This window comes from Mesoplodon bidens (genome assembly GCF_964165515.1).
Source record: "Mesoplodon bidens genome assembly, chromosome: X".
Lineage (NCBI taxonomy): Eukaryota > Metazoa > Chordata > Mammalia > Artiodactyla > Ziphiidae > Mesoplodon > Mesoplodon bidens.
The window spans coordinates 47,032,029-47,050,497 of NC_138163.1; the positions used below are offsets into that span (position 1 = coordinate 47,032,029).

At 45.3% G+C, this 18,469-nt stretch overlaps 2 protein-coding genes across 12 annotated transcripts in view; one reads left to right on the plus strand and one right to left on the minus strand.

Annotated features, from left to right (window-relative positions):
* Positions 1–994: 994 nt before the first annotated feature.
* LOC308609244 (NACHT, LRR and PYD domains-containing protein 12-like) overlaps positions 995–18,469 on the minus strand; it is a 48,655-nt gene continuing 31,180 nt past the window's right edge. For 9 of the 11 annotated variants that reach the window (XM_081222896.1, XM_081222901.1, XM_081222902.1 and 6 more), the window contains 9 exons: positions 17,440–17,529; positions 11,608–11,778; positions 11,324–11,494; positions 9,526–9,705; positions 8,663–8,833; positions 8,384–8,554; positions 7,528–7,698; positions 7,239–7,409; positions 995–3,097 (listed from right to left, as the gene is read on the minus strand). In XM_081222896.1, coding sequence (XP_081079022.1) covers positions 3,016–3,097; positions 7,239–7,409; positions 7,528–7,698; positions 8,384–8,554; positions 8,663–8,833; positions 9,526–9,705; positions 11,324–11,494; positions 11,608–11,778; positions 17,440–17,529 — 1,378 coding nt within the window. In that variant the 3' untranslated portion in view covers positions 995–3,015. Of the gene's footprint in view, positions 3,098–5,704; positions 6,513–7,238; positions 7,410–7,527; positions 7,699–8,383; positions 8,555–8,662; positions 8,834–9,525; positions 9,706–11,323; positions 11,495–11,607; positions 11,779–17,439; positions 17,530–18,469 lie in introns of those variants that run through there. The other 2 variants (XM_081222897.1, XM_081222898.1) reach the window with 2 other exon arrangements.
* On the plus strand, positions 14,290–15,552 carry TEX13B (testis expressed 13B; the record flags this gene model as incomplete). Its single annotated transcript, XM_081222134.1, has 2 exons — positions 14,290–14,729; positions 14,832–15,552. The coding sequence occupies 2 exons, from the start codon at positions 14,290–14,292 to the stop codon at positions 15,550–15,552; spliced, it is 1,161 nt and encodes a 386-aa protein (XP_081078260.1).

The window sequence follows — 18,469 nt, forward strand, 5'->3', positions numbered from 1 at the left end:
ACTAAAATGCACATATCTTTAGGATTGTTATGTCCTCATGATGAATTGGCCACATTATTATGAAATGGCCCTCTTTACCTGTTAATATTCTTTCCTTTGCAGTGTACGTTCTCTGATAATAATATAGTCACTCTAGCTTTTTTAAAAATGTTAACATAGTGTATCTTTCCCCATCTTTTATGTTTCACCTATTTGTGTTTTTATATTTAAAATGGATTATCTAGGGCTTCCCTGGTGGTGCAGTGGTTGAGAGTCCGCCTGCCGATGCAGGGGACACGAGTTCATGTCCCGGTCCGGGAGGATCCCACGTGCCACGGAGCGGCTGGGCCCGTGAGCCATGGCCGCTGAGCCTGCGCATCCGGAGGCTGTGCTCCGCAACGGGAGAGGCCACAACAGTGAGAGGCCCGCGTACCGCCAAAAAAAAAAAAAAAAAAGGATTATCTATAAGCAGCATATGGTTGAGTCTTTAAAAAATATTTTTTTTCCATTCTACCAATCTCAGCCTTTTAATTGGGTTGCTGTGAGACCATTGAGTTTAATATGATTACTGATACAGTTCTGTTCAAAACTACCATCTTGCTATTTTTTGTCCCAACTCTGCCTGTTATCCAACGTCTGGAAACTGCTGTTTCCCATATCTTGCCCATTTTTTGAGTCGTTCATGTGAGAGGGTAAATCCACTCACTGTTACTTCATTATTGCTGGAAGTACAAGTCCTCTGTTTTGTTTTTGACACTGACTTGTTATTTATATTTGGACATTTGTTATTATTTATATGGACATTAGTCTTGTCTTTATACATATGACAAATATGTTCCTCCAGTTTATCAATATTCTTTTAATTTTATTTATGGTGATTTTTTTTCATAAAGAAATTTTTTATTTTGATGTTGTCAGATCTTTCTCTTCCTTTGGGTTTTTATGTCATGTTTATAAATGACTGCCCTGTATTTTCTTCTAAATTGTCATGTTTTAAAAGAAGAAAAATAACTCCTCAGTATGAATAAGTTTTATTTTTAACATCAAGTTTATTAATTATAAAAGTAATACATGCACATGGTAAAAATCAAGTAAAACAGAGGGTTATAGATGAAAATGAAAAGTTCCTTTCCTGTTCTCCCAGTGCCCCTGCTTGCCAACTTCCTCTTGCCAGAGGTAACTTCTGTTAGCAATTTCTTGTATATATCCTTCCTTACATACTCTGGACACATACATACACATGCATATTTATCCTTTTGTACACAAACAGGACACACACACACACACACACACACACACACACACACAGGGTTCTGCAATTTTTCATTTAACATTATATCTTTGAGTCCTTAACGTGACTGAATTTTATCAGATGTTCACCAGACTGACAGAAGGACCAGGGCAGTCCAAGAACATAGTAAGGAAAGTGCACAGAAAAAGGCATATTCACCTCTGTAAAGCCAACACTTAGCACAAAACCTGGCACATAATAAATCCTCAATAAATAAGTGTTAAATAACTAAAAGGAAAGAAGAACTTGAGAAAACTGGAAACAAATTGCTAACTTGACCATTCTTCTCAGGCCAGACCAGGTCTCTGAGAGTTACCACCTCCCAGGGTAGCAGGGAACAATACCTGATGATAGATGAGGACATGGAGAGCTGGACCTCTCGTCTGCAATAACTTTCCACTGTGTGTCTCTTCCCCCACTAGATTCACCACCTCCAGCACACACATTTAGTTCAAATGCACAGTTCACACTGACTACACAGTCTGGGGGCTCAAAGACTACACAGTTCAACTATATTATAGGTACACACTCATACATATAGCTACCATTAATCAGTACCTACTGTGGAATAGGCACCATGCTGGGAACAGCAGCCCTGCAAGGTTAATGTCAATTTACCCCCATTTTATAGATTAGAAAACTGAGGCTCCAAGAATCCAAGTGACTTATTCAGGGTCACACAGCTAGTAAGTAGCTTCCAGAGACAGCTCTACACCTTAATCAGGTCAGCCTACTTTTCTGTCGGTCCCACAGGCTCTGTGCTATTTTCCTTGCCTGGCACTCCCTTTCTCCACTTGTCTCATCTAGTGTTTTGTGGAAGCCAGGCAGAGATAGAAATATGGGGTTGTGCAGGATCCATGCTAGGCTACGGAATACGCTGTGAGGGATGAGTAGTGAGTCAGTCATAAGAGTCCATGAACAAGAACAAACACATGGGGGAGGTATTAAAAGTTCAGAAAGGGAGTGGAGCCTGGGAACTGGAGAGCACCCTCAGGAGCCTAGGATATAAATATTGTGGCAGCTCAAGAAACTCTAATGCAAGTATTTCTCTCTCCCTAGGTGCTTCTGGTGAGCTGCTCACAAACATAGCCCTTTTGCCTGCAGTCTTATAGCCACTGGCCAGTATATCTCCCCGCATCTTAATCCTATTCATTCTCAAGGCCCACATTAAGTCTCACCTCAATGAAGCCTTTACCTAGTAACCCAACTCATTCCTCTTTTTTTGTGTGAATTACAGTTTTACTTAAAATCAGCACCATAATATATAACATGTGTTTGTCCACCCTCTTGTTCTTTAATCATTTCAGGTATCTTGTCTCTTTAAGTGGACTCCTTCACATGTCTTTTTTTCTATTGTTTCCCTGCCCTGTCTGAGTATTGGGAAACCTGGCTGGATGTTATTCCCAACTCTCCCACTGAGCTGTGTGACTTGGAGCTCGTCACAACCTCTCTGAGCCTCATCTTCCGACCTTGGAAGGTTTTTGTAAAAACACAGTAAACATTGTAACACAATATAAGAATGTAAGGTATTATTGCTGAAGACATTTCAACTAAGGTGCTTCCACCTTTTACGTCCTATTTAGTGGATGGTTCTATGTAAGAAATAGCAATCACTGCTGCTTGTTTCACACTAGCATCCTCAGCAAAGGTTAATAGGTTTAGAACAAGAATACTGCACAACTGTTAGAGATGGTGCCAGACAGAGGAGGTCTATATGCAGCTGATTCAGGGGCTCTCCTTGAAAACTACCAGGTGATTCCAGGCTTGCTCATTTTTAAAGCTTCTATTTTTCTGAATGTTTCTTCATGTAAATGATCCGTGTCAATGCTATGAAAAATGAAAAGAATCTTGTGTCAAGTCAAGCCAACAGACGCCTTCAGTACCCTTCTTTCCTGTTCTTAAGGATAAGATTCCTATTCACACTTGCACCACAACACCACTCAGTTACTTCATCCACTCCAGTATCTTCCCTCTCCCTCAGCCTTAACTGCCTTCCTCGGATCTCAAAAGAGAAAATGCTTAACTTCCTCTTGAACTCTCACTCCTATCCCTCCCTGCATTTGTCCAAGGCCCTGCTCCATGAGTCCATCAGTTCCCGATCCTGTATCTATAACCTCTCCCTCTCTATGGGCTCCTTTCTCTCAGCTTACAAATTTGCCTATGCTAAAAAGCAAGACAAAAAAGAAAATGAACAATCCCTCCCCAGCCTACAACCCCACATTTCTTCTCCTTTTCACAAAAGTCTTGAAAAAGTAGTCTCGACTCCTTCTCCACTTCTTTATCTTCCATCTTCTCAAGTCACTGCAATCTGGTCTCCAGCCCCATCACACCACTAAACAGCCCCTGACAAGGTCACCTATGACCTCCTAATTGGTAAATCCAAAGGACACTTTTCAGTACTCATCATTTTGGAAATCTCTGCTGCATTTGACACTGTTGAGCAATTCCTCCTTGAAACTCACTTTTTCCATAGCTTCCAGGACACCTTTCTCTCTTGGTTTTCTCCATGGGTTTTCCTTTCCATACCCACCTCTTAAAAGTTGGTACTGCCCAGGGCTAATTCCCAAGAGATGTTCCTCAGAGGTTCTTCTCTTCTCATTCTCCCTAGAGGATCTCATCCATTGCCATGGCTTCAGCTATCACCTCCAGGGAACACTCCTATATCCAACTGTTACCTACTAGAAAACTTCCCACAATGTCCTGCAGGCACTTCAAACTCCACATGTGTATCCCTGATTAAAACTTATTGACTACAAAAGAAGGTATAAACTCTTTCAAGTGTGTAGTGAGGTACAGTTTTTAGTTTTTAATAGATAGAAGCTAATCTTTATCTAGCAAAGTGAAATGAGTAGCCCTGCTAGTTATGCAATTGTAGGGTAAGTAGACATTTAACACCATGGAAGTGTAACAAGAACTTTAGAATTTTTTGAGTGACTTAGCAAAAGCTGTTTTACCACCTGACATGTATAACTCACTGCTGGAGAAGAGGCAGGTCAATATGCTTAGGAAGCCTGGAGGTCTTCTGGGAGTTAAGAGACCACCTACTCTCAACCCCTTCTTTCCAAATTTAGAGTTAGTAACATGTGTCAGGGTGATCTAGGGGGTTTTATCCAAGGCCCAGTGCCTGGGAAAGGCACCAAGGCACCAAAAATAAAATATCTTGAAGAAAGAAGAAGGCGTAAGTGGGGCTCCTGACTCAACTCAGGGGCCTACATCTTTGTGGGCAAGGACTGGCTTCACACATACATACCTGTGGCTGATTCAAAGAGCTCTTCTAGACCCAGACACTCTGACACATATGGTACTTTAGAGAACAATGACTGCACATTTGGGTGTGGACTAAAATATATGTAACCTCGGAGTCCAAGTATAACGGCACTGCAGGGCTGGGAGGGTTCCACACCAGCCAGGGTATCACCATCCAGTCACCAAGCTTCTGTGGGACTGGGTAGGATCATCAGTTCTCAAGATGAGCCCCATGTGGCAGTAAGAAACAGCAGTAGCAGTGGACTGATTCTCCAACCAGCTTTGGAAGCAAAACTGGCTCCATCTTTGGACCAGTTTTGGAAAGGTGAGGAAAGGCCCCCAAATGTACTACTACTCAGATATGTGAAAGAAAAGAGAGACAACTGAATTCGAACCGGAATTCTGCAAACAGATCTTACTAATCACACATGGCATACAAGGCCTTGCATACCCCTTCAGTCTCATTTCTTGACACATTCTGCTTTGCACTTTATGCTCTAACAACAGCGAACTTCCTGAGGTTTCCCACCTCTATCCCCCTCAAGTACCACAAAACATGCTGCTTATTGTCTGTCTACCTTTGCTCATACTATCTCCTGAGCATGGACTACCCTTCTCCATCCTTACCCCCATTTCCCTGGCTATAGTCCCAAGACTCAACTCAGGTGGCCCTTCCTCCAGGAATCTTTCCCTGAGCCTCCTGGGCTGGGTGAGTTGTCTCCTGCCGTGGTTCCCTTAAGATTTCATGATTACCCTACTGCATTCATCAGTTTATGTGCCTGTCTCTACCACTAGGTCCACTGGTCCCTAAAGAGTACAAATCATGTCTCTCATCTTACTCATTCGTGTCTCCCAGCACCTGGCACATTTGCCTAGCACATAGCAGATATTCAGCAAGTGCTTGTAGAATGAGTGAAGGTGAGCACTGTCACTCTGAAGCCACAACCTCTTTTTTTCCCCTCAATCTTCTGAAGGTCTAGATACCTAGTCTTTATTGAACATATCATCAACTGTCTCTTTGCCTTGCCCCAAGATGTTCTAAGTTAATAACTGGTTTCCTATATGCATTTACTAAACGCAAAGCACTGAACTAGAAAGTTTATGGGGAAAATACAATGAGGAATAAGATTCAGACCTCATACTGAAGCAGCTCTTCTTAGAAAACAACCTTCTTCCTTCAGCCTTTCCAATTCTCAGACAAGACTCCCCTTTTAGGAGGCTCTCCTGGATTTATCCCCTCTCTAGCCCACCACCACATTAAATGACCAACAGTTTCCTCTCACTTTACTTGGGCAAGTATATATTTCTATTGATTTCAGTGTTATCTGTCTTATATACACTCTAATGTTCAAAATTTATTTGAGGTCAGTGAATGGTGTCTACTCTGTGTGTGCATGTGTGTCTGTCCTTTATTTTGTATTTTGAGCTACTATTGCACACTGCTATCAACTTGTAGATTGACAAATTACAAGGGTTTGAAGGTTGGCCTGAAAACACAATGGAAGCACATTGGTTAAAAGACAAAGGGTGAGAGAAACAGCAAATGGTGCAACAATTTACAATAAAAAATAAATAATGGCATCACAAAATAATTTCTCTGTGATGTCATTTAGGACTTTTGCTGAAGCTTACACACCATAGGGTGCTACCACATTAAATCACTCTATATTTAAAGAAACATTAGGATTGATTGTTGAGTTTATTTCAACCTACTGAAAATACAGACTCCAGTCACCCTTTTCTGAGAAAGACACCAGGGAGGTCCCTAAACCCCTGAGGCTTATTATGTTGTGAATAATTCCCTCTTCCTGGGCAGTAATTACCACAGTCTCGAGTCTAACAGACTTCACTTTGCTAGTAGAGAACCAGCTTCTGTTTCAGCCAGACTTGTAATCAGGCCTTTATGCTGTTTTCATTTACGCTTCAATCCATCAAATTGGCTTTGGAATGTGGAATTTTTGCACTCAGCCTTTATTTTCCATTATGTGTTCCAGTTCTGAATGCCAGAAATAAATGGCCATTTGGCCACTGGTTAGCTGCCAACAGAGCATAGCTATATCCTATTTAAGAATTACTTTGTGTGTTATGCCTGCCTGCTGAGCTGGCAGATGGATATTGACCCGAAAGGGTGAAGACCTCCACTTTCTGTAACTGTAATTCTGTAACAGCTTCATCCCCCTGAGTCTTGAAGACTCTCAAAGTGTAAACATCAAGCCCTCTGGCAGGTATTAGAAGAAGAAAGGGAAAGGGTCTAACATTTATGGAGTACCTCCTATGTGCCAGGGGCTGCACATTCATAATTAACGTCTCACTTCATGCAATCCCCATGCTAACACCAGGCAGTCAGGTACTACTCATGTTAGCCCCATTTTATAGACAAGGATACTCAAGTTCAGGGAGGTTAAGTAAGCATGGGCATATAGCTAGTAGATGCTAAACCTAGTATTTAAGCCAGACCTAGCAGAATGTGGATCTGATGCTCTTTTTCCTACACCCTGTTGCTTTTCTTAGTAATGGGATCCAGCACTACCTGTTCTCTACCTCTCTCCTTGTCCCTGTGTCCAAGGAAGAGGCCTACTGGTAATTTCACTTACTTTGATATTTTGCCTAGGTATGGCCAGCCCTCATATTTTCTTCTCTTTTCTCACTGCAATGACTATGATCAAACCCAATGTGCCTGTCCTGACCCCCCTCTCCCACTTCCCCCACCACAGTAACTTACTAGAATGTTTGTAGTTTACATATTGGATGAATCAGTGCATCACACAGCATTTGAACTCCGAAATCCTTAAGGTCATTTCCACTTAAGTCTAGCAACGTTAGGTTCTCATTTCTGTTGAGGACAGAGGCGAGGGCTCCACAGCATGCATCTGTGAGATGACATTCTGCTAGCCTATGGGGGATTGGGGATTCAAGAAAGAAATTGGTTTTACCAAGTTCCACAGTGACCCTCCATTTCATATACAGCCTGGAACAAGAGCCCAGGGTACAAAGAGTCTCTGTGCACTTACCACAAGGTCTGTAGCTTGCAGGAGGGGTGTTTCAGCCCTTCACACAGCACCTGCATGCCCTCGTCCCCTAAGGCATTGTCACTGAGGTCAAGAACTCGTAGGTGTTCATTGGTATACAGTGCATTGCACAAATCCTGACAACACTCTCCAGTCAGGTGACAGGTCCACAGTCTGCCAGGAAGCAAGGTAGATAAGGTTGGCATCATTTCATCTGCATTGGGTCACTTTAGGTATTAGGATTACCCACTAGAAAAACACATTAGAAAATCAGAGTGGCGGGCTTCCCTGGTGGTGCAGTGGTTAAGAATCCGCCAGCCAATGCAGGGGACATGGGTTTGAGCCCTGGTCCAGGAGGATCGCACATGCTGCAGAGCAACTAGGCCCGTGTGCCACAACTACTGAGCCTGCGTTCTAGAGCCTGCAAGCCACAACTACTGGGCCTGCGTGCCGCAAGCAGTGAAGCCCGCATGCCTAGAGCCCGTGCTCCACAACAAGAGAAGCCACTGCAATGAGAAGCCCGCGCACCACAACCAAGAGTAGCCCCCGCTCTCCACAACTGGAGAAAGCCCGTGCAGCAACGAAGTCCCAAAGCAGCCAAAAAATAAATAAATAAATAAGTAAATAAACTTATTTTAAAAAGAAAAGAAAATCAGAGTGTCATGTAAAAAAAAATCCCTTGGGTCAGGGCCAAACAGAGATTATGGAGAGGGGAAGATTTATTCCCCCTAAATTATCTGGGTCTTCATTTATTGTTTCCTCAGAGATTATATCACCAGGCCAGAAAAAAATCATTTAATTTTGGGAGTTGCTGAAACATCAAGGAACTCTGCCTGTGGCTATTGTCCACGATACTTACGCCAGATCCTTTAACTGACAGTCAGGCTGTTTTAATCCTTCACACAGCAATTTCAGTCCCAAATCTTCAATTTTGTTATTAATTAGGAGCAGCCTTGTCAGGCTCCGGGTAGAGCTCAGGACTTGGGCGAGGGACTCACAACAAGCTGCAGAGAGGGAACATTCGGAAAGCCTGGAGGGATGGGGACACCAAGGTGGCTGTTAACCATGGCAGCAGGGAGTCCCACCGAACCTCAAATGCCAGTGCCCACGAGAAGGACAAGGACAAGCAGACACTTACACAAGATTCTCGATTATACCATTTGCATGCCGCAGACCTTCACAGAGATGCTGTACTCCTGTGTCCCCCAGGGCATTGGCAAACACAAACAGCTCTTTTAAAGTCTGACTCACTTGCAAGAAAGAAGAGAGCTCCACACAGCTAGCATCTGTTAGGTAACATGTGCTCAAGCTACCCAGAGACAAAGAAGAAAAATCAGCCACTGCTGTCATTTAGCTTCCTGGGAATGTTCTCCCAGCCTCCCCATTTAGCTAAGTCCTAGCCATCCTCCAAGTTCCAGCTCCTGGCCCACCACTTACACAGAGCCTCCTCCTGAGGTCTCCAGCCCCCAGTGACCTCCTCCCTTTCCCTGGGCTCATCTGGCTTTTCTAAATGATTCTACAGTGTTCGGCACTTGATTACACGTTGAACTGTGTTGCTCTCTAACTGTTTCATATCTGTGTGTCCTTAAGGGCAGCCCTGTCACTTGTAGTCCTTCTGATAACTCCATCCACATCTAGCCCAGTGTTGGGTACATAGTAGTATTTTTTACAGAGTTAATATTTAATTAGCATCACTCCTGTAAACACACAGGATGGTAGTAATACTGGAAAGAGCATGGGGTATGGAGATAGATTTTGGAGTCACATCCTGACTATACCACTTTTTAATGGTGTGACCTTGGACAAGTCACTTTTCCCCCAATCCTCAAAGTTTCCTCATCTGTACAATGGGGTAAGAAAAGCCACCCTATATCGTTATTTCAAGGAGTGAATTACGTGAAATAACTTCTGGCAAGCACCAAGCACAGATCCTGGCACACAGCAGGCATTTAACAAGTTCAATAGTTACAAGATGATGCCAGATAGTTCTAAAAAACTTACTCTAGTTTCTCTACTTTACAGTTGGAATGTCTGAGACCCTCACAAAGATACTTCACCCCTGTGTCCCCCAGGGGATTTTCACTGAGGTCCAGCTCAGTGAGGTTTGGATTGCAAATGAGAACAGAGGCAAGATATCTGCAAATAGTCTCTGAGCTTCCAGGGAGAAAGCTAGCACACAACCTGGAGAGAAAGAAAGATGAACAGACACAGAATTGGCCACTTTATCATCCTACTCCCTACCCGCAAAATATCATGAGCAAAGAAAATGCAGGCTCACCCATACGAGACCCCCCAACCTTGAATATGTCACAACCCCCTTTTACCCATGAGAGTGACTTTTACGTTGCTCCCACAACACTGTGTCCCCCAATGAGAACTCAAAACATGTTGACTGCCCCCAAAAAGGAAAGAATTGGGAGGAAATATCAACACGACCTAACCTCATTTTAATTCCCTGCATGGATTTTAGCACTCTATCTCATATCTTCTTTCGAATCACAGGGGAAAATGCTATAATCATCCTTAATAAAGTTTACAGTCAAAAGATCTTTCCTTTCCTTTTCTTTTATCTATAAGTTCATTACTAATTAATTTGCCATCCTTAGAGAGACCCAGCTCATCACCATCATCCATATAACATTTCTTCTTTGGCACAAAGAGTGGCTTCTACTGACCTTCCCATCTTCTCAATCTTTGTTTCTCCATATTAGGTAGTCCAATTCCTTGAACTATTTCCCATCAACTTTCTCTTCCATCACTTTCAAGAATTTCTATGATATACATTAAACCTCTGAGCCTTCAATTTTCTCTTGAGTTGCCAGGCTCCAAACTCAGTCTTGAAGAGGGCTCATAAGGACATCATGTATCTATATTTCCCCAACTTGGAAATTTTAAATAGAGGTATTTTGCCCAAAAAATGAGTTTCAAAGTGGATTTAGAAAGCTTTAATGCTAAAGCGATTTTACTTTAGAAAACCCCACATATATGTTGTGATGGTTAATTTTATGTGTCAAGTAGTTGGCTAGGTCATGGTACCAGATATTTGGTCAAACATTATTCTAGATGTTTCTGTGAAGGTACTTTTTAGATGAAATTAACTTTTAAATCAGTACACTTTGAGTAAAGTAGACTACCCTCCATAATGTGGGTGAGCCTCATCCAATCAGTTGAAAGTTTAACAGAGGAAGACCGACCTCCCAGGAAGAGGATGGAATTCGGCCAGTGGACTGCCTTTTGACTTGAACTGCAACACTGGCTCTTCCCTGTGTCTCCAGTCTGCTGGCCTACCCTGCAGATACTGAACTTGACAGCTGCCATAATCCGCGTGAGCCAATTCCTTAAAATAAATCTCTCTCTATATTTATACACATCTCTTTGGTTCTGTTTCTCTGGAGAAACCTGACTAATACATATATGGTAAATTTTTTATTACGGTCACTACATGGACTTTGAAGTCAGACACATCTAGGTTTCTACTTGTGCCTTTGCCATGTTATTTTGCCTTTTGAACTTGGGTTTCTGTTTCCTCATCTGCTAAAATGGGGAGAGTAACCTGAATCTCTCAGAGCTGTTGTGCACATGAAAGGAAATCATGTATACAAAGCACTCAGCAGAATGCTTAGCACAAAGTAATTGCTCGGTAAGTGTGGGGTTTCATTATTGTCATTAACATTATTGCCACTTTTATTCTTCCTCTCCATGACTCCTTGAAATGTGTTTTGATCATATAACATCCATCTTGAGCTGCAATATTTTAAAATTTTTTCTTGCAGTATGGAAACTAATAGTGACAACTTACTTGAGCTTCTGTACTTTGCAATTTGGATCTTTTAAGCCTTCACAGAGCAATTTCAAAGCTGAAGCTTCCAGTTTTGTTTCACTGAATTCCAGCTCAGTGAGCCACTGATTGGTGCTGAGAACAGCTGCTAGCGCACCACAAGAAGCAGGAGAGATAAGGCATCGGTACAACCTTCAGAGAACAGAAGAATGACCTCATTACCTTATTCACGCTCTATCCCAAAACAAAAGAAATTGACAAAAAAATTACATGAACACAGACAACAAATTCTCCTGCTCAGTTACCTCAATGTCTGTAAGATACAGTTTGGCTGTTTTAATCCTTCACACAGAAGCTTCATTCCGGAATCTTCCAGGGTATTTTTCACAAATTCCAAATCTGTCAGATATTGGTTGGTTTCAAATACTAAGGCAAGGTCTCTGCCATAAGACGCTGTGAGGTGGCAGAAAATCAGTCTGTGTGGAGAAAAAGGCATTTCAGAGAAGAAAATAGAACTCTCTTTAAAGGTACCCGTTTGTCCCTTACCAATGTAATGAATTATTTAAATTCATTCAATAATTAATTTATCAGATGCTTACCACTGTGCTAGATGCTGAAAACACAGAAATAATTAAGATCCAGACCCTGCCCTCAAGGAATGCCCAGTTAATGGGGAAAAATTAGAAAATCATGGATTATAATAGTGTGAAAAGTAGTGCAAGTGGTATGCACAAGGTATCATGAGGACACAGAAAGGTGGCACAATTCAGCCTAGCTTGAGGTGGGGTTTGGAGGATCAAGAAATATTTGTAAGAAGAACCACTACTTGAGTGTTGTTCTGAAAGGGTAATAAAAATTGAACAGGACTTAGATGGATGAGGAGAATGGGAGTGGGGAGAGCAGGAGGCGCTGAGGGACAATCCACTCATGGAGCAGCCTGAGTGAAAGCGAGGAGGCAAGAGATGGGATGCTTCATTTGAGAAACTGCCAATTATTTGTTATGGCCTACTTTAAAATACTGGAAGATATATATCAAACTGCTAACAATGGTTATCTTCCAGGTTGAAGGGAAGGGTTGGATTACAAGGAGACATAAACTTTCTAGATATTTAGAAATTGTTTACAGTGATCAGAAGTTATCAGGAAAAAATATCTTAAAAATCTGAAAAACATAATACATGTTTATTATAAATAATTTTTACAGTAGAGAAAATATAAAGAATAAAGGTTTTTAGGGCTTCCCTGGTGGCGCAGTGGTTGAGAGTCCACCTGCCGATGCAGGGGACATGGGTTCATGCCCCGGTCCGGGAGGATCCCACATGCCGCAGAGCAGCTGGGACCGTGGGCCATGACCGCTGGGCCTGCGCATCCGGAGCCTGTGCTCTGCAGCGGGAGAGGCCGCAACAGTGAGAAGCCCGCGTACCGAAAAAAAAAAAAAAAAAAAAAGAATAAAGTTTTTTTGAGAAAGTTCTGTATTCCTACCACCCAAAGATAACCACTGTTAAAATTTTGGTATATAATTTTCCAGATTTTTAATGCATGCATACATATACCATCATATGTTCTCTGTAACAAATGAAATCACAGAAAGATTTTTTTTTTTTTTTTTACAGTATGCGGGCCTCTCACTGTCGTGGCCTCTCCCGTTGCGGAGCACAGGCTCCGGACGCGCAGGCTCAGTGGCCATGGCTTACGGGCCCAACCGCTCCGCGGCACATGGGATCCTCCCGGACCGGGGCACGAACCCGTGTCCCCTGCATTGGCAGGCGGACTCTCAACCACTGCGCCACCAGGGAACCCCGAAAGATCTATTTTAAGAGACGAAAACTTTTTCCCAACTTCCCCTCCAACTCCACCCCCCAGAGGTCCCCTGCGTTGAGAGTCTGATGTGTATGCTCCCACTCCTTTCTCCAAGATCATAGAAACATATGCAAACACACACACAGGGTTTGTACATTTTACAAAAATGGGACCATAGAAAACATTACTACTTTACATGCTCTTTGTCATTCAGTCCTCATCTTAGGCCCATAGGTAAAAACTGAAATTTAATTATAGCACAAGGCCATACAGTAAGTGGCAAAGTAGTACTCAACCTGAGGGCTGTCTGGTTTATCCTCTACGCCTGGAAAAACCATTAGAAGTTTAAAGAGACATGGTCAGATCCCTCTGATGCCAGGGTAGGGCAGGAAACAAACCTGGGATCAGAGGGCTGCAGTGGTCCAGGGAATAAATTGCCCAGGGGGAGGGGGGAAGGCCTGGAGGCAGAGAAATTCAAGACACGTTTTTGGGTGGGATATGGCCAGGATCTATTACCACTTAGGGTGATGGGGATAAGGCTGTACTCTGGCTCCACCTTCTTCCTCCACAGGGTAGCGGAGGCCACTGAGGGATGGGGGCTATTTCCGGTTCTAGAATAGTCCACCTCTAGGAAGGGCAGGGCCACCGAGTGGAACAAACCATTATGGTGGTGGTGGGGGGGTGTTTGAGATTTTTGTACTTGATTACAAGCGCTTCCCGTTCTTGGTTCTGAATCTTTTCTGACCACTCCTGTTTCTTCCCGCCTGCAAAGACTTTCAACAGCATAGGGGGTTCCCTTATGTCGGGGGTGGGGGGCGGGAATCTTCCTCACGCACCCCACCCACCCCCGCTGTTTCTGGAAGTTGGAACAGTCCCAACGTAAAGCGTGAAGGGGTAACGCGAGGCTTTGCTTCGGCGGAGAAAGAGCGAGCGAGCGGTGCCCTCTCTTTAAGCGTGGTAGGCCTGTGTGTTCGGCCTGGACCCGTACTAGCCAGGAGGTAAGGCTTGGCAGGAGGTGTCCTGGGGCAGGGCAAGCCAGTCGGGGGGAGAGCTCTTTACGAGGGGGGGAGGGGGGAGGGGGAAGGCAAGCGGAGATGCGGAGATGAGGATACTGAGGGAGGGGGGAGGGGACAACTGGTTGATTCACCCTCGCAGGGCCAGCCAAGCCCCAAAGGCCCTCAGCTATCATGGCCTTGAGCTCCAAGGACGCCGGTATTGGGTTCCGGCATGGCAACGTGGTGGCCTTCATCAACGAGAGGATGGCCAGGCACGAGAAAGGCTTTGCGTTCTATTTCGAGAATATGTCCTTGTCCTGGGAGGCGGTGGAGGACAAGCTCAAGGCCATACTGGAGGATAATCAGGTGCCCAGCGAGGCCAAAGAGGCCTGTGCCTGGGGCACCTTGGCCCTGGGCATGCGCTTCAACCACAGGCAGAACCTATTACACAAGCACAAGGAGCAGTGGCTGCACGACTTGTCCAGACTGCACAAGACGGCCAACAAGGCCTTGGTCTCAGACCTGTCGTTGCTCAAGGCACAGCACGAAGTGGAGCGCAAGGAGGCGGCCTCCCTGATGTGGCGAGCCCATGTCAGGCTGACGGAGGTGCAGAAGGAGCGGGACCTCCTGAGGTGGAAGCTGCTTCAGGTAGTAAGATTACTCTGACTTGGTCCCTGGCCCGTCCCGGGACCCGCCCCAAGTCCCGTTCGCTGCTCCCGTGTCCCCCCCACCAGTGCCGTTAGCCGCTCTGCCACCCCGCCCCCGCCCCCGCCCCCACCCCCAGAACAGGTCTCAGATCTGCTCACTTCTGTCCAGGAGCCGGTTGCAAAGGGACCAGGCCTGGCCACTGCCAGTTGGACCGGGGCAGAAGGAGCAGGTGAGGAGGAAGAGGAGGCAGGGGCCACTGCTCCTACTGCAGCCGCTGGTGGAGCCACAGGAGGAGGAGGAAGACAGAGGGATGTGGAAGGGTCAGAAGCTGCCAGGCGAGCCGAGGAGCTGCGTGGAGACCATATGCAGCTTCTCGGATTCGGGAACCAGGCAATGTACACCTCTGGGGGGCAGAGGGAGAGAGGTCGCTGGGCCGTGGATACAGGCAGGCTTTATGTATCTGGGATAGCAAAGTCCAGGTCCACAGCCTCACAGAAACCCCCTCCTGCCCAGCTCCCTGCCTCATTCCCACCATCACACTCATGCCCCTTATTCCCCTTCCCAGACGCACCCACGTCCTCCCCACCAGCAGCGCCGTTCACAGCAGGAGCTCCATCTCAGACGTCTCCCCGCTTGGGGCCCTCTTATTCTAGCTTTTGGTCTGATGTGGGGGGCCAGGGAATGGGCCCTCAAGAACCACAAAGAGAAGGGAGGGACTCTGATCCCCACCAGCAGGGGAGACCTCCAGTACTTCGAAGGCCAGGCGAGAAAATTTGCTTATACTGTGGGAGGGGAATCTGGCTATAAAATCCTTGAATTCAGAAATGTGAAACAGAATAGAAACGTACCCTGATGGGAAGTCAGTTTTCAGAGGGAGGGGGAGGGTGGGGGAGGGCTTGGGAGGAGTGGAAGGAAAGGGTGGGTGGGTGGGTGGGTGAATGGGGCAAGGGAGCTGTGAGAGAGGAGGGGAAATGGGGTGGAAGGTAGGGTATGGGGTGGTGGCTGGGGAAGTTGTAGATTAGGGGCTTAGAGGGAGAGAGACCTAGAGAGACAGACGTGTTCTGATGACCCTCTTTGTGTTCCAGAGCACTAGTACTCGACACCCCAGAACTACTGCTGCTTCTGTGTGTGTCTCTCCCCAACTCTAGCATCTGGTGGACCTGGGCAGACAGTATATAACACCCCCGTCTCTGTTTCCCCCCCACCCCTGAAACTAGACTGTAGATGACTGGAGCAGGAGTGGACGTTTGACCCATCCTGAGCCAAACAGATCCTCACACTAGAGAATCTGAACAGAGAGGCAGATTACATAGCCAGGATGGTGTCGGGCAATGAAGCAGTGGGTCACTGGGAGTCGGGGGCAAGGTCGGGGTCATGGACACCGAGGCCATAGCTGAGGCGAGGCCTGGCCTTGGCTGTGGGGGAACAGAACCACGTGCTTTACAAAGGCCCAGTGCCCTTTAGACAATCACAGTCTGAGGCCCCAGGGAGCAGAGAGACAGAGAAGCAGAGAGGAGTTGATCCCGTGACCCTGGATGTGCAGAGTGGCAGCCCGACCACTTTTCACTTCCTGCAGTTGTGCTGAGTGAAAATCCACTTTACACAGATCCTTTTGTCTTTAAGCTAACTTGAGTGGGTTCTTGTTCTGGGCAACCAGATTATTGCCAAGCCAGAAATTTACACCAGAAGAGCAGTTGCAAACCACAAACCATCAAAGAAAATGCCAGAACTGGCAGGGGAGGTGCATCAGGGAGTGATGGGTAGTGGGGATTCCTGCGTCCCAAGTCTCCAGGAATGAACTGGACAGGAAGCTCATTCATGTTCTGGGCGAGTTACATCATGAGAAACAATCAAAACAGGCCTGGGGTTAAGCCCGGGCTTACAACAGGGCCACCCCTAAAGGAATCCTTCAGGGCTGCACACACAGGACACCAGCACCAGCTGCAGACGAGGACTACTGTCATTCAGCCCCATGACAGGAGAAGCCTCCCCAGTCTCCAGTGGGGAAGCAGGAGTGGGGGTATAGGGTGGGGAGGGGTACGGGGCAGTGGGATGGAGGGCTTTTATGTCTTTATATACTTTGGTGTTGTGTAAAGTAAAATAAATGTTCACAAAAATACAAAAAAGTAAGTGAATTTACTGGCTCGTTTGAGTTTGGAAAGGCTACCTCTTCCTCTGGGGCAGAAGGGAAGGAAAGCAGACACCGATCTGTGTGACGAGGAGGTGGGAAACCAAGCAGGCTCCTGTCTGTGTGTGTATGATGTGGACAGACAAGCAGACAACTCACCTGAGAGTGAGCGAGGACATAAGGTCCAGGTGGGGGGTGGGGGCTTCAGAGCAGTGGCACTTGGGGGAATAATTGCGGAGGAGGATGGGGGTGGGCAACGGAGGGAGAGAAAAGGAAACCAAGGGGAAAGACAATGGGAGTCTGGAAGGAAAAGGCAGGGGAGTGGGGTAGGGCCAGGACGGGCATCAGACACAAACTCGTGGGTTTTACAGCCTGACACGCACTTGCTACAGCAAAAACAGCACATACAAAAGGAGAAGAGGCAGGAGGGGTTGGCAGGGATCACTGCCTGACTCCCTACCCCTTCTAGGCTTGTAGCGTATCTTTTCATCAGCTGGGAGTGTGATTTCTAGCAACCCAGTCTTTACCTGCAAATACCTAAGAGTTTAAAGCAAAGTTCAACTTACTTCAGGTCTTTGACTTTACAGTATGGGTTACGCAGTGCTTGGCAGAGCAAGTGTAGTGGAGAGACTGGCAAATTACGCAGCTGGAAGGGCCTAAAAGAGATGAGAAAGCAAAAATAAAATGATTAAAAACAAAATTTTAAGTAACAGGCTTATTTTGGCTTCTGTTGCCATCTTAGTACTAATTTACAAAAACCTTAGGAGGCATTTACAAATACCTTAGGAGGTATTATCCCATTTTTCAGATAAGGAAATTAAGGCACAAAAAGGTAATTTGCCCAAAGTCACATAGGAACAGAATGAAGGTCAGTACTCAGGTCTGTCTGACTGCAAAGCCAAAGCCATGGTACTGTATGCCAGGCACCGAGGTAAACACTTTACACACAGAATTTGTCTTACCTGGTCCTTAATCCAATGACAAGTATTGTAATCACCATTTTGCAGATGCTCAGAGAGGTCAAGTGACTTGCCCAAGCTATCTGTACACTGTAACTGATTCTTGGTTGTCAGTACTAATAGAAGAATTAACGACAATAATTGCGAACTAGGAAAGTTCAATACGGTTGACCTTTGAACAATATGGGGATTAGGGGTACCAACACCCCCACAGTTGAAAATCCACATAAAACTTCACAGTGAGCCCTCCCTATCCCTCCATATCGGAGGTTCTGCATCCGAGGATTCAACCAACCTCAATCCTATAGTACTGTAGTACACATTTATTGAAAAAAAATCCCCATGTAAGTGGACCTGCACAGTTCAAATCTTTGTTGTTCAAGGATCAACTGCAGTAAACTCTCAGTCAACACGCTTGGGAAAAGTGGGTATTTTGTGGGGTTTTTTTTGGGGGGGGGTTAAACTTTGAAAATAAGCCTTCTGATGAAAGCAATGGGGTTGAAGGATGGGGACTCCATCTAAGGCTGACTTTCTGGGAACCCAAAATGAGCTAGAAGCCCCTTTGTGTTTGTGTTTCCATCAGTGCTTAAAATCTCTCAATGTATATTGTCCATTATTTTACTTTATAATATATGGT